Source organism: Alosa pseudoharengus, unplaced genomic scaffold (assembly GCF_046254945.1).
Source record: "Alosa pseudoharengus isolate Yale_2024_CS ecotype anadromous, Long Island Sound unplaced genomic scaffold, YU_APseudo_1.1 YU_APseudo_1.1_scf_7, whole genome shotgun sequence".
Classification (NCBI taxonomy): Eukaryota; Metazoa; Chordata; class Actinopteri; order Clupeiformes; family Clupeidae; genus Alosa; species Alosa pseudoharengus.
In genome coordinates this window covers 15,313,862-15,330,524 of record NW_027468859.1, presented here as the reverse complement: position 1 = coordinate 15,330,524, position 16,663 = coordinate 15,313,862, and the positions used below count along the sequence as shown (strand labels likewise).

General features: G+C 39.8%; 1 protein-coding gene across 5 annotated transcripts in view; it reads right to left on the bottom strand.

Moving 5' to 3' along the window:
* Positions 1 to 1,015: 1,015 nt before the first annotated feature.
* The window catches only part of LOC143109849 (ras-related protein Rab-6B-like), a 34,326-nt gene continuing 18,678 nt past the window's right edge, over positions 1,016 to 16,663 (bottom strand). The window contains exons 5-9 of one of the 5 annotated variants that reach the window (XM_076272640.1): positions 4,266 to 4,377; positions 3,964 to 4,060; positions 3,560 to 3,616; positions 2,421 to 2,487; positions 1,016 to 2,135 (exon numbers count right to left, since the gene is read on the bottom strand). In XM_076272640.1, the coding sequence (XP_076128755.1) occupies positions 2,071 to 2,135; positions 2,421 to 2,487; positions 3,560 to 3,616; positions 3,964 to 4,060; positions 4,266 to 4,377 (398 nt within the window). In that variant the 3' untranslated portion in view covers positions 1,016 to 2,070. The remainder of the gene's footprint in view (positions 2,136 to 2,420; positions 2,488 to 3,559; positions 3,617 to 3,963; positions 4,061 to 4,265; positions 4,378 to 16,663) is intronic. The other 4 variants (XM_076272642.1, XM_076272641.1, XM_076272643.1 and 1 more) reach the window with 4 other exon arrangements.

Below are 16,663 nucleotides of genomic sequence, written 5' to 3'. Positions count from 1 at the left end.
GCCTACGTTCTACTGCAGTTGTCCTCCATCTCAGTTGCATCAGTTTTCTAATTTTGAAGGTTCTAAAACATTACTATGCTTCACTGAATCCTTCTCGTTTTCTTTCATTTGTCCAGCTAACTTTTCCATTGAACATAGCCATTTATGATGGATTACACAGTCGACATTCTGAAATGTCCTGCACGATCAAGGCCAAATTAAGTTATCACGCAGCCACTGTGTCAGCAGCATCAGTGCTGACGGTGACGGTGCGTTTCTGATGTCAGATTATTATGTAGGCTAGCCTACTAGGCTGTTCTCACGTTGCAGCGCTTTACTTATATAAAGTGGCATTAATCAATATGAGGGGCAGAGGGGGATAAATGTTGTCCCCCCCGACGATAAAAATAATTTAGCAGAGGTAGGGATAGGAAAACCAGAGGTGAGGAAATCCTCACCATCCCCCCCTACAAATCGCACCCTGCATGTCACTCTTATGTCAATACCGTCAAGTAAAGTATTACCGTTTTTTTTTTCGTTTTGGCAAGTAACCGTATAATAAGCGGGCGCGTCGGGGTCCGGTTGGCCCTTTTGGGACTTATTTTCCGCATAATGACCGGCGTTCTATACATTATCCCTTACTTACTTATACTACTAAGTTCTTCAGTTGCTGAATTTAATTAGATTAGTACTGATTATGACTTGTTGGTGTTGACTGACTGGTATTAATTGGGAGTGAGGAAAGCCGGGGACTTTGCCGTCCTGCTCCAGTGCAGAACTGGACTCTGACCTGAGAACTCACGAGGGGAAATTCCACCTTGGTTTCACTGAAACTGTCTTAAATACATGTCACACCTGAGCTAGCACCTGTGCAGTGGGTGTTACTTTTCCACGTGTGTGTGTGTGTTTGTATTTGTGTTCATGTTCCCTGCTGGTGAATACACCCTCACTTTCACCAAATGCACACTGTCACACTCTCACACACAGACAGAGACACATTTACAGAGACATATATTCTTTAAACAGAGGTGTCTCATTTTCAAATAAATCTTTTATTTAATGTTCTGGATCACAGGAGACAATTTCACTGAGTTCATATCATCTTACATCACCTGGCAAACATGGGTGAGATCCAGAGAGAAATGTTCGGTGAGTGATTGATTGGCGGATGTCATGCAGTCTCTGGGCCAATCAGGTTTCAGGTATATTTGTGGTTTGATGGCAGCATAAAAGGCTCAGATGCCGCTCCATCCTCCCAGTCATTCAGAATTAGGAGTTAAATTAACAATTAGCTAGTGTTACACAGATGTAAAACAGTTTTACCACCAGTGTGCTAATATATTCTACAGTAACACTCCATTCAGTGTCCTTTTTTGAGAGCAACACCAGCTGCAGGTTATTTAAAACAGGTCTTCCCAACTCACAACAAACAAATTCTGATACACATAGTCTGTTTTGTTTTTTACATTTAAATACAAGGGAAGATGAATTGGTCTGTCATACATAAAGTGGCCTGCAGGTGTTGCCTGACTGTGAGTCTTGCATTGATGTGTGTTTATGTCAGTGTGTGTGTGTGTGTGTGTGTGTGTGTGTGTGTGTGTGTGTGTTCATGTATGAGAGAGTCCAGTAGTATACTACATATACTGTCTGGATTTGTCCATCTGCAGATTTTCACTAGTCAGCCTTCTTAGTGTGTGTCTGCATGTGTTTGTGTATGTGTCTGCATGTGTTTGTGTGTATGTGTGCGTGTGCGTGTTTGTGTGTGTGTGTGTGTGTTGGGGGGAATGGTGGATGGCCCAGAGGATCAACCCCTGCCTGTTCATGTCTACCTTTAGTCCACACTCCATTCCATCCACAAGCCCCGCCCAGTTAGTCCAAAGGACCACCCACATACCCCTCCCCCACAGGCACCAAAAGTTCTTGCCCCTCCCCCTGTAGCCACAAGGACCACCCTCCCCGCCACACACATTCCCCTCAGTCTTATTCAGGCAAACAGGCCAACATCCAATCAGAGAGGGTCCAGCTTGACTCTGACCAATAGAAAGCAATACAACAAGCATGTCATAAATAAGGCTGTCCAATCACGCAGTGTTAACAGGAGCAGCGAGACTTGGGGGTGGAGTCTTCAGGCTGTTTGTCCAGTTTGATGTCAATCACTGGGACCACTGGTTAAGGAGGGACTTACAGGACTTTCGAATCACAAAACACATGCCACAGCACACAGCAAATTAGCCCACAGAGAACTCAGAGAAACATTACTTTGGACAAAAGCACAAATATGTGTAACTAGTAGTGTGTGTGTGTGTGTGTGTGTGTGTGTGTGTGTGTGTGTGTGTGTGTGTCTTGAACAGTCTGGCAAGGCATTTTCTCTTGAAATCCACCAGGGGGCACCAGATTACACACGCTTAAAATCATAGTGATGACATCATCTGAAAGGATACTACCATCTTTGTTGGGTTCATCCAAACTTTCCATGCCTGGTAAAGCAGCTGCAACACGGCGAAACAGCTGCAACAGACAGACAAACACACACACACACACACACACAGAGAGAGAGAGAGAGAGACACACACACACACACAGACACACACACACACACACACACACACACACACAGAGAGAGAGAGAGAGAGAAAGAGAGCGACAGACACACACACACACATGCAGAGTTATAATGATTGAACCATGCCAAAACAAATATAGGATGCGCGCACACACAAGACATTAAAGGAATTATCCGGAGTAAAATGCACTTTAGATCGATTTACGGATGATTGGGGGTGCATACATTGAGTTGACATCAAAATCATGTCATTCGGATGTGTTTTGAGAAAGTTCGATTGTACCGTTTTCAGTCACAACTCGTAGCCTGGAAGTGAGCGGGGCATTTCAATTGCGCCGCTACAAAACGCTATTTTTATACCTCTTCTACAGTTCCAAACAACATAACACTTACGTGGTAGTGAGTAGATGGTCCCTTAAGCCAAACCGAAGTATCCCGAGGTCTTTATGTGGTCGAATAGAGAGTCCAGAATGAATTTCATCAAGCCAGTACCTTTCCGGAAATGTTGCCATCTTTGCTGCCTCTTCAGGGGAAAGTCCGTAGGAGTCTTATTGCTGAGTGTGTTGTAACACGCTCTGGAAATTCACAATTTCGTCGCCGTTTAAAAAAACAAAAAAAACATAGTCCAGTCCATACAACTTCATTTCAATTTCGAAAGAAATACTGGACTATGTTTTTTTTTTTTTTTAAACGCCGACGAAATTGTGAATTTCCAGAGCGTGTTACAAGAAAACGGTACAATCGAACTTTCTCAAAACACATCCGAATGACATGATTTTGATGTCAACTCAACGTATGTACCCCCAATCTCTGGTTAATTCCTTTAAGACAATTTAAGACACAAGACATTAACCCACTAATACACTGACATACACAGACCCACAAACAGAGGGAAAGAGAGACTTTGTTGCGGCGAGATCCTCAGTGGACGTACTTTGGATATTGGAGAATGTCATGTTGGCACAGGGGTTCTACAGGAGGCCCATAGCTTACCCAGAGCCAGTAAAATTCACTCACTGTTTTTTCCCTCATCCTAAGTCCAGCAGGTGAATTGTCTATAGACTGGTAGTGGGACTTCAGGCAACATGCATAAAAAAAGAAAATAGGCCCAAAAAACAAATAAAAAATAAGTGATTATATAAAATTATTTTAGTTAAAGTACTATGTATAAAAACCAAGCAATATTTACAGCAAATTTGTTATTGTATTAAAATATACTGAATGAAAACAAGCCAGCTGGAGTGGCATTAAACTCATCTGTGTCCCCGTTAGTAGACAATGAAAGTGCTAATACATACACATACACAGATACGCACACATACACACACACCAAACACAGAAACACACATTTAAATACACACAAACACAGACTCAATCTCAAACGCATGCATGCACATGCACATGCACACACAGGGCCGCACCTGTTTGACGTTGCAGCCATTCTTGGCACTGGTCTCGATGAACATCACACTCAGCTCACGTGCCTTTCTCTCTCCCTCCTCAGTACTGATCTGCCTGCTCACACACACACACACACACACACACACACACACACACACACACACACACACACACACACACACACACACACACACACACAAACCAAGAGAGAATAAGCACTGCAACATGCTGAAGGGTGATGGTGTATGTAAGTTACTGTGTGTATGTGTATGTGGGGTCGGGGGAGGGGGGAGTGATGCTGTGTGCTGTGCCTTTCAGCCACCTTTTCTCCTCCAGATCTGTCTTGTTGCCCACTAACATGATGATGACATCACTTCCTCTCTCTGACCGCACTTCTTCAATCCATTTAGAGGTCAGCTGGAACGAGGTGACATCTGCAGAGAACAAACACACACACACACACACACACACACACACACACACACAAACACACACACACACAAACCACAAAATTCAACATGTTAGAGTGCATCTGTGCCTGCTTGACAAAGAACAGTTCTCCATACAAGTGGAACACTAGTCTGGAGCTGAAGCTTGAGATCAACCAGATGATTGGTAACAAAGTATGAGGTACACAACACAACAATGCAAATCAGGTGCACAATTACATTACTGTGCCCTAGATTGCAAAAAAATAGCCTGGTCAGCCATTTGGATTTGATTATGGGTCGCGTTTCAACCTAGCCTGTAAGCCAGTCCGAATTTGCCCCGCAAAATGTGAGGATGCCAAATGCCTCAATCACTGTTTTCTGTTTGTCTTTGCGCTGTCAAAATCTTGTATAACAGATGCAGTAGCGGAATCTTGCTTCCCCAACAGCAGCCATTTTTAGGGCCCGAGCACCGAAGGGCGCAAGGCCCTATTGTTTTTGTAAGGATTATTATTAGGGCCCGAGCACCGAAGGGCGCAAGGCCTATTGTTTTTGTAAGGATTATTATTATTATTATTAGGGCCCGAGCACCGACGGTGCGCGAGGCCGGGACGGCCTTGCGCACCGAGAGGTGCGAAGCCCTATTGTTTTTGAAAGGATTATTATTATTATTATTAGGGCCCGAGCACCGAAGGGCGCAAGGCCCTATTGTTTTTGTAAGGATTATTATTATTATTATTATTATTATTATTATTATTATTATTATTATTTTTCTATATTATTATTGTTATTCTACTTTTTTGCTTTCCTGTTTTTGAGGTGGTTAACATGGTCGAAAACTCTTGAAATTTGGCACACACGTCAGGTGTCACACATCGCAGTTAGGTACAAGAGCTTGACCCCGGGCGTGGCCCAGGGCCTCGCTAGCGCCCCCTTAGGTGACTGATCCCGTGGTTGGCAAATATTTTGAAGTGGTTAACATAATTGAAAAGTCTTGAAATTTGGCACACACATCTAGTGATACAGTGAATAGACAGGGATAAAAGCTTGGCACTGGGCGTTGCCCAGCAACTCCATAGCGCCCCCTTATGTCACTGTGACTTGTGGTTGGCATATAGTTTTAGATACACACACCAAATTTAGTGGGTGTATGTAACTCCCAAAAACAAACAACTTTTGTATTAACATGCCATTAGCCACGCCCACAGGAAGTGAGGTAATTGAGATTTTGTGCGTTGTGGACATGATCAATTTTAACATACTCCTCCTAGACGGTTGATCCGATTCATGTCAAAGTTGGTATACATGACGCCGAGATGTTCCTGATGATAAATTGTGAAGCGTTTTTTTGATATGTTGTAATTTGACGAAATGGCGAAATTATTAATTTTAATACCCTTCCACATAAACAATAAATGTGTCATAATTCACCATGCATGGCTTGAAATGTTTTAAATTTCACAGGTCATTAAAGACCATGTTAATGATAATATTCACATGCCCATAATGCATGTTTGGCATAGCGCCACCAACTGGCAACAGAAAGAATGACAGTTATACTGATGTCATATGATCAATTTGAACATACTCCTCCTAGACGGTTTGTCAGATTCATTTGAAATTTGGCAAACATTATGCCAAGACGTCGCTGATGTTAAATTGTGAAGGTATTTTTGAATGTTGTAATATATTTGATATGATTTTAATATCTCACCACATAAACAGGAAATGTGTCATAAATCACAGTGCATTGAATGAATGGTCTGAAACTTCTCAGGTTAATAGATATTATGATTATGATGATATCCAGACACCCAATGGGCCTGCCTGGCATAGCGCCACCACCTGGTCAAGCAGGAAATGTGCCAGAAATGGACAATACCTTAAGTGATTGATCTGAAAGTTTACAAACATTTTGGATATCATTATTGTGATGATATTCACATGTGTAATTTCAATGCCTAACACAGCGCCACCATCTGGCCAACCAAAAAGTGTATCAGAAATGTTCTTTGCTTAAAATGAATGGTCTGAAATTTCTCAGGTTAATATATATTATGATTATGATGACACCCAATAGGCCTGCCTTGCATTAAGCCCCCACCTGGCCAAGCGAGTAAATGTGGCAGAAAATAAAATACAAAAACAAATAGCACACGCATCAAATATGTATATTTCAGAAACTCACCACGTCGGTGCTTTGTTGGATTCCGACATGTCACGGGTTGCGGCCCGCAGGTGCCCGGGCCCGCCATTGCCGCTTGCGGCTATATTTAGGGCCCGAGCACCGAAGGGCGCAAGGCCCTATTGTTTTTGTAAGGATTATTATTATTATTATTATTATTATTATTATTAGGGGTCCGAGCAGCGTAGCTGCAGGAACCCTATTGTTTCTGTACCGTTCATTTTTTGGCCAAAATTCTGTAAAAGTCATACTGCAGCCTAAACCGTAACTCCAAAACTCTTGAAATTTTCAGGTATGGTTACCAGTACCCCCCTCTACCCATAACCCAAAATTTGGGGTACTGCACCCAAAGGTGGCGCTATTGAAAAAAAAAGTTAATTATGCTTATTTCTCCTTACCAGATTCACCTAGACTCAAAATTCTTTCAGAATATTAATCTCTAAACTCAGATGCATCTTTTTGGCCCTGGTCTTATGGTCTACAAATGTTTACTTTTTCCACAATTTCATGGAAAAGCCAAACATTATAAAAAGTTTCACACTCTTCAAAAATAATCGAATCTTCACCAAAATTCTCACAGACAATGTTTAGACCAAGCCTCACAAAAGTTATCGCTCAGAATTTTGATATTTTGTTCCATTTCAGAGATATAGGCCAATAAAGTTAGACCACTTAGGCCTTTTTTCCTAGATCACCTATATTCCTATAAACCGTAAGTCCTAGAAACTTGACATTTTCAAGTATTGTTACCAGTACCCCCCACTACCCATAACCCAAATTTGGGGTACTGCACCCAAAGGTGGCGCTCTTGTCAAAAACGCTTATTTCTCCTTACCAGATTCACCTAGACTCAAAATTCTTTCATCATATTAATCTCTACATTCAGATGCATCTTTTTCACCCTGGTCTTATGCTCTAAAAATGTTTACTTTTGCCACAATTTCAGAGAAAAGCCAAACATCATAAAAAGTTTCACAGGCTTCAAAAATTATCAAATCTTCACCAAAATTCTCACAGACAATGTTTAGACAAAGCCTCACAAAAGTTATCAAAAGAATTTGGATACGTTGTTCCATTTCAGAGATATAGGCCAATAAAGTTCGACCACTCAGCCCATTTCTCCTATATCACCTATATTCCTATATGAGTAATTTTTTTTTCTTGGATAACAACCATACAACCATCATTAGGTGGATACCATTAACAGTGCACATTTTCAGATATGTACTCTTTTTTATAAAGCCCTTAATTCTATTGTCAAATGTATGCTAGGAATTTTCTTGATGTTGTGTGTTTGCCAACACACATTTTCACCATTTGAATGTGACTGCTCAATGTGTATGATTGTCAGTGGCTGAGTGGGATAATGCCTAGTGCTGGTGTTTGTTAGGTTGAGAGTTCGAATCCTGCTAGAGCTTTAGGCTCAAGATGCACATGCTATTAGTTATTGAAGATTCACACTATTGAACAGCACCTGAATGACATCAGACAATTAACATTCACACTCATTAGTTGCCAAGAATCAGAATGCCGACACACTCTATGACATATAGGGGAACTTCTTTGTTTACTATTTTTCCTTCATCATTAAGTCTATCATATTTATATTTCATCCATTACTGTTCTTCTCTATAAATGTCTAATTGCCCCAGAATATCCAAAAGTTTTCAGGTGTACTCTTTCAGGAAAGCCCTTCATTTTATTGTCAAATGTATACTTGGAGTTTTTCTTGTGTGTTTACCAACACACATTTTCACCATTTGAATGTGACTGCTGAATGTGTATGATTGTCAGTGGCAGAGTGGGATAATGCCTAGTGCTGGTGTTTGTTAGGGTTGAGAGTTCGAATCCTGCTAGAGCTTTAGGCTCAAGATGCACATGCTATTGGTTATTGAAGATTCACACTATTGAACAGCACCTGAATGACATCAGACAATTAACATTCACACTCATTAGTTGCCAAGAATCAGAATGCCGACACACTCTATGACATATAGGGGAACTTCTTTGTTTACTATTTTTCCTTCATCATTAAGTCTATCATATTTATATTTCATCCATTACTGTTCTTCTCTATAAATGTCTAATTGCCCCAGAATATCCAAAAGTTTTCAGGTGTACTCTTTCAGGAAAGCCCTTCATTTTATTGTCAAATGTATACTTGGAGTTTTTCTTGTGTGTTTACCAACACACATTTTCACCATGTGAATGTGACTACCCAATATGTAGGATTGTCAGTGGCTCAGTGGGATAATGCCGAGTGCTGGTGTTTGTTAGGTTGAGGGTTCGAATCCCCGGTAGTGCTTTAGGCTCTAGCTCGAATACTATTGGTTATTGAAGATTCACACCATTGAACAGCACCTGAATGACATCAGGCAATCAACATTCACACTCATCAGTTGCCAAGAATCAGAATGCCGAGACACTCTATGACATTCAGGGGAACTTCTTTGTTTACTATTTTTCCTTCATCATTAAGTCTATCATATTTATATTTAATCTATTAGTGTTCATCTCTACAAATGTCTAATCGCCCCTCCATGCTTGGAGTTTTTCTTGTGTGTTTACCAATACACATTTTCACCATGTGAATGTGACTGGCCAACATGTAGGATTGACAGTGGCTCAGTGGGATAATGCCTTGTACTGGTGATCCTTAGGTTGAGAGTTCAAATCCCACTTGAAGCATTAGTGGGTTGTGGATGTTAGCATACTACAATAGAATGCTGTTGGGTTGTGGAGGTTAACACACTATAACATTACAGCTACTTGTCAATATGGACTTGTAGTGCAAGGCAAGTATTACTGTATAATTATAAGCTGTAGCCTATAATTATTTGTTATTCTTATAATATTTGTCATTTCTTATACATATTTAGTCGGCTCTTCCACTTGACAGAACAACTCTATATCGGTTAAGGATGTCACGCATGAAACAATGCTGCAGAAACACGAAAATACGACTTTGAGTTTAGTAGGCTATAATTTTCAGTTCCTGTTTATCTATTGCACAATGGGTAATAATTTAAAGGAATCATGTTGCAGTCTTGTAAATAGTGACCCTGCAAGATCCCTAGTCATTGCAAAATCATAGTCTGTGACTTAAAACTCTACTACTTGTCTTTAGATGTGAGAGGGTCTGAGACTGTAGTCTTTCAAAAATCTTTTCCAAATCTTTGCAAATCTTTCCAAAGTTTACCTGCTGGGAAACCCTGTAGCTCCGGAGCAGGGGCTCAGACCAGGATAAATTGTTTGCTCGCCCTCAGTTCGCTCTTTTGTTCATCTCAACCCTGCACTCCAGTGTGTCCTGCTCTGTGTGCGTCTTTGAGTTAACGTAAGTCATCACTTTAATCATCACTTTAATGACCCTCACTATGACTTTTGTGATGTTTATCAGTTTGTAGAGTAGCTCTGCCATCATGTGTAAACTTAAGGTCTTTGTTTGTTGGTTTGGTGTGTTGGAGTCCCATGTGAGATGATTAGGTGATGTTTGTTGACTTGGGATGTCAAGTATTGTTTAGTTGTACCTTATATAGCCATATGATTTCAGTTTATTGTTCAAATGTCAATTGGTTTGTTTGTGAGTTGGGATCTGTACTGATTTACCCCATTTCACTGATTACTCCATTTTCTGTTTGTTTCCTCTTTGATGCAGCACACATACAAGTAAAGAACAAAAGAACAGATGAATTGAAACTCAAATAAAGTTAACTTGTGTTGCACCGAAACCTGCCATCTCCGTGTCATCACTCCATACCATTGAGCCTTCTGAGTCACACCATTGAACAGCACCTGAATGACATCAGGCAATTAACATTCACACTCATTACACACTGCTGGTGTTTGTTAGGTTGAGAGTTCGAATCCTGCTAGAGCTTGAAGCTCAAGATGCACATGCTATTGGTTATTGAAGATTGACACCATTGAACAGCACCTGAATGACATCAGGCAATTAACATTCACACTCATTAGTTGCCAAGAATCAGAATGCCGACACACTCTATGACATATAGGGGAACTTCTTTGTTTACTATTTTTCCTTCATCATTAAGTCTATCATATTTTTATTTCATCCATTACTGTTCTTCTCTATAAATGTCTAATTGCCCCAGAATATCCAAAAGTTTTCAGGTGTACTCTTTCAGGAAAGCCCTTCATTTTATTGTCAAATGTATACTTGGAGTTTTTCTTGTGTGTTTACCAACACACATTTTCACCATGTGAATGTGACTGCCTATTATGTTGGATTGTTAGTGGCTCAGAGGGATAATGCCTAGTGCTGGTGTTTGTTAGGTTGAGAGTTCGAATCCTGCTAGAGCTTTAGGCTCAAGATGCACATGCTATTGGTTATTGAAGAGTCACACCATTGAACAGCACCTGAATGACATCAGGCAATCAACATTCACACTCATTAGTTGCCAAGAATCAGAATGCCGACACACTCGAAGACATATAGGGGAACTTCTTTGTTTACTATTTTTCCTTCATCATTAAGTCTATCATATTTATATTTCATCCATTACTGTTCTTCTGTACAAATGTCTAATTGTCCCAGAATTTCCAAACGTTTTCAGGTGTTCTCTTTCAGGAAAGCCCTTCATTTTATTGTCAAATGTATACTTGGAGTTTTTCTTGTGTGTTTACCAATACACATTTTCACCATGTGAATGTGACTGGCAAAGATGTAGGATTGACAGTGGATTAGTGGGATAATGCCTTGTATTGGTCATCCTTATGTTGAGAGTTCAAATCCCACCTGAAGCATTAGTGTTAAAATACTGTTGGGTTGTGGAGGTTAGCATACTAGAATAGAATGCTGTTGGGTTGTGGAGGTTAGCACACTATAACATTACAGCATTACAGCTACTTGTCAATATGGACTTGTAGTGCAAGGCAAGTATAACTGTATAATTATACGCTGTTTATCTTATTGACTCCGACACAGAACCCACCACCACAAATACAATTCAATTCTGTGGGAAACACTGCCTTCCATTATCAAACCCTTCATCTTATCCACAACAAATAAATAGTCCTGTAGAATCAAGTATTGTTAGAATACTGTTGGGTTGTGGAGGTTATCACACTATAATGTTACAGCACAGGGTAATCCTAATTTTATGCATCAAATTTATTCCAATCCAACTCAAAAGTTTTGAACGACACAAAGTGAAGGTTTTATCCAGATCAAAACCAAGAATAGATTATGTGATCTAATCCAATTTCAGGATCCTTGTTTCCCTTTGAACAACCCATTTTCAAGATTTGATCCAATCCGATAGCTGAAATCCGGTAACTGAAATCCGATAACCGAAATCCGATCACGTTTCTTTTGAACAATTGTGCCCAAACAATCAAAGCATATGTAAAACTAAAAAGCTATGCTATCATGTTCGTTTTGCTCGGACCCCGTAAATCACCGCTTGCGGTTATATTTATTATTTATTATTGTTATTCTACTTTTTTGCTGTCCTGTTTTTGAGGTAGTTAACATGGTCGAAAACTCTTGAAATTTGGCACACACGTCAGGTGTCACGCAACGCAGTTAGGTACAAGAGCTTGACCCCGGGCGTGGCCCAGGGACTCGCTAGCGCCCCCTTAGGTGACTGATCCCGTGGTTGACATATATTTTGAGGTGGTTAACATGGTCGAAAAGTCTTAAAATTTGACACACACATCAGGTGTCACACAAAGCAGCTAGGTAAAAAAGCTTGGCCCCGGGTATGGCCCAGAGACTCGCTAGCGCCCCCTTACGCCCCCCTTAGATGACTGATCCCGTGGTGGGCATATACTTTCAGCTACACACACCAAATTTGGTGGGTGTATGTAACTCCCAAAAACAAACAACTTTTGTATGAACATGCCATTAGCCACGCCCACAGGAAGTGAGGTAATTGAGATTTTGTGCGTTGTGGACATGATCAATTTTAACGTACTCCTCCTAGACGGTTGATCCGATTCATGTCAAAGTTGGTATACATGATGCCGAGATGTTCCTGATTATAAATTGTGAAGCTTTTTTTTGATATGTTGTAATTTGACGAAATGGCGAAATTATTAATTTTAATACCCTTCCACATAAACAATAAATGTGTCATAATTCACCATGCATGGCTTGAAATGTTTTAAATTTCACAGATCATTGAAGACCATGTTAATGATAATATTCACATGCCCATAATGCATGTTTGGCATAGCGCCACCAACTGGCAACAGAAAGAATGACAATTATACTGATGTCACATGATCAATTTGAACATACTCCTCCTAGACGGTTTGTCAGATTCATTTGAAATTTGGCAAACATTATGCCAAGATGTCGCTGATGTTAAATTGTGAATGGATTTTTGAATGTTGTAATATATTTGATATGATTTTAATATCTCACCACATAAACAGGAAATGTGTCATAAATCACAGTGCATTGAATGAATGGTCTGAAACTTCTCAGGTTAATAGATATCATGATTATGATGATATCCAGACACCCAATGGGCCTGCCTGGCATAGCGCCACCACCTGGCCAAGCAGGAAATGTGCCAGAAATGGACAATGCCTTAAGTGATTGATCTGAAACTTTATAAAATATTGGATATCATTATTGTGATGATATTCACGTGCGTAATTCACAGGCCTAGCATAGCGCCACCTTCTGGCCAAGCAGGAAATGTGCCATAAATGCTCTATGCTTTGAATAAATGGTCTGAAACTTTTCAGGTTAATAGATATTATGATTATGATGATATCCAGACACCCAATGGGCCTGCCTGGCATAGCGCCACCACCTGGTCAAGCAGGAAATGTGCCAGAAATGGACAATGCCTTAAGTGATTGATCTGAAAGTTTACAAACATTTTGGATATCATTATTGTGATGATATTCACATGTGTAATTTTCATGCCTAACATAGCGCCACCATCTGGCCAACCAAAAAATGTATCAGAAATGTTCTTTGCTTAAAATGAATGGTCTGAAATTTCTCAGGTTAATATATATTATGATTATGATGACACCCAATGGGCCTGCCTTGCATTACGCTCCCACCTGGCCAAGCGAGTAAATGTGGCAGAAAATAAAATACAAAAACAAATAGCACATGCATCAAATATGTACATATCACAAACGCACCACGTCGGTGTTTTGTTGGATTCCGACATGTCACGGGTTGCGGCCCGCAGGTGCTCGGGCCCGCCATTGCCGCTTGCGGCTATATTTATTATTATTATTTGTTCACCTTTTTGCTATTTTTGAGGTGGTTAGCATGGATGAAAAGTCTTGGAATTTGGCACACACATCTGCCACACCGAGAGGTGCGAAGCCCTATTGTTTTTGAAAGGATTATTATTAGGGCCCGAGCACCGAAGGGCGCAAGGCCCTATTGTTTTTGTAAGGATTATTATTATTATTAGGGGTCCGAGCAGCGTAGCTGCAGGAACCCTATTGTTTCTGTACCGTTCATTTTTTGGCCAAAATTCTGTAAAAGTCATACTGTTGCCTAAACCGTAACTCCAAAACTCTTGAAATTTTCAGGTATGGTTACCAGTACCCCCCTCTACCCATAACCCAAAATTTGGGGTACTGCACCCAAAGGTGGCGCTATTGAAAAAAAAAGTTAATTATGCTTATTTCTCCTTACCAGATTCACCTAGACTCAAAATTCTTTCAGAATATTAATCTCTAAACTCAGATGCATCTTTTTGGCCCTGGTCTTATGGTCTACAAATGTTTACTTTTTCCACAATTTCATGGAAAAGCCAAACATTATAAAAAGTTTCACACTCTTCAAAAATAATCAAATCTTCACCAAAATTCTCACAGACAATGTTTAGACCAAGCCTCACAAAAGTTATCGCTCAGAATTTTGATATTTTGTTCCATTTCAGAGATATAGGCCAATAAAGTTAGACCACTTAGGCCTTTTTTCCTTGATCACCTATATTCCTATAAACCGTAAGTCCTAGAAACTTGACATTTTCAAGTATTGTTACCAGTACCCCCCACTACCCATAACCCAAATTTGGGGTACTGCACCCAAAGGTGGCGCTCTTGTCAAAAACGCTTATTTCTCCTTACCAGATTGACCTAGACTCAAAATTCTTTCATCATATTAATCTCTACATTGAGATGCATCTTTTTCACCCTGGTCTTATGCTCTAAAAATGTTTACTTTTGCCACAATTTCAGAGAAAAGCCAAACATCATAAAAAGTTTCACAGGCTTCAAAAATTATCAAATCTTCCCCAAAATTCTCACAGACAATGTTTAGACAAAGCCTCACAAAAGTTATCAAAATCATTTGGATATGTTGTTCCATTTCAGAGATATAGGCCAATAAAGTTCGACCACTCAGCCCATTTATCCTATATCACCTATATTCCTATATGAGTATTTTTTTTTCCTTGGGATAACAAGCATACAATCATCATTGGGTGGTTACCATTAACAGTGAACATTTTCAGATCTGTACTCTTTTTTATAAAGCCCTTAATTCTATTGTCAAATGTATGCTAGGAATTTTCTTGATGTTGTGCGTTTGCCAACACACATTTTCACCATGTGAATGTGACTGCTCAATGTGTATGATTGTCAGTGGCTGAGTGGGATAATGCCTAGTGCGGGTGTTTGTTAGGTTGAGAGTTCGAATCCTGCTAGAGCTTTAGGCTCAAGATGCACATGCTATTGGTTATTGAAGATTCACACCATTGAACAGCACCTGAATGACATCAGGCAATTAACATTCACACTCATTAGTTGCCAAGAATCAGAATGCCGACACACTCTATGACATATAGGGGAACTTGTTTGTTTACTATTTTTCCTTCATCATTAAGTCTATCATATTTATATTTCATCCATTACTGTTCTTCTCTATAAATGTCTAATTGCCCCAGAATATCCAAAAGTTTTCAGGTGTACTTTTTCAGGAAAGCCCTTCATTTTATTGTCAAATGTATACTTGGAGTTTTTCTTGTGTGTTTACCAACACACATTTTCACCATGTGAATGTGACTGCTCAATGTGTATGATTGTCAGTGGCTGAGTGGGATAATGCCTAGTGCTGGTGTTTGTTAGGTTGAGAGTTCGAATCCTGCTAGAGCTTTAGGCTCAAGATGCACATGCTATTGGTTATTGAAGATTCACACCATTGAACAGCACCTGAATGACATCAGGCAATTAACATTCACACTCATTAGTTGCCAAGAATCAGAATGCCGACACACTCTATGACATATAGGAGAACTTCTTTGTTTACTATTTTTCCTTCATCACTAAGTCTATCATATTTATATTTCATCCATTACTGTTCTTCTCTATAAATGTCTAATTGCCCCAGAATATCCAAAAGTTTTCAGGTGTACTTTTTCAGGAAAGCCCTTAATTTTATTGTCAAATGTATACTTGGAGTTTTTCTTGTGTGTTTACCAACACACATTTTCACCATGTGAATGTGACTGCTCAATGTGTATGATTGTCAGTGGCTGAGTGGGATAATGCCTAGTGCTGGTGTTTGTTAGGTTGAGAGTTCGAATCCTGCTAGAGCTTTAGGCTCAAGATGCACATGCTATTGGTTATTGAAGATTCACACCATTGAACAGCACCTGAATGACATCAGGCAATTAACATTCACACTCATTAGTTGCCAAGAATCAGAATGCCGACACACTCTATGACATATAGGAGAACTTCTTTGTTTACTATTTTTCCTTCATAACTAAGTCTATCATATTTTTATTTCATCCATTACTGTTCTTCTCTATAAATGTCTAATTGCCCCAGAATATCCAAAAGTTTTCAGGTGTACTTTTTCAGGAAAGCCCTTCATTTTATTGTCAAATGTATACTTGGAGTTTTTCTTGTGTGTTTACCAACACACATTTTCACAATGTGAATGTGACTGCCTAATATGTTGGATTGTCAGTGGCTCAGAGGGATAATGCCTAGTGCTGGTGTTTGTTAGGTTGAGAGTTCAAAACCTGCTAGAGCTTTAGGTTCAAGATGCACATGCTATTGGTTATTGTAGATTCACACCATTGAACAACACCTGAATGACTTCAGGCAATTAACATTGACACTCATTAGTTGCCAAGAATCAGAATGCCGACACAC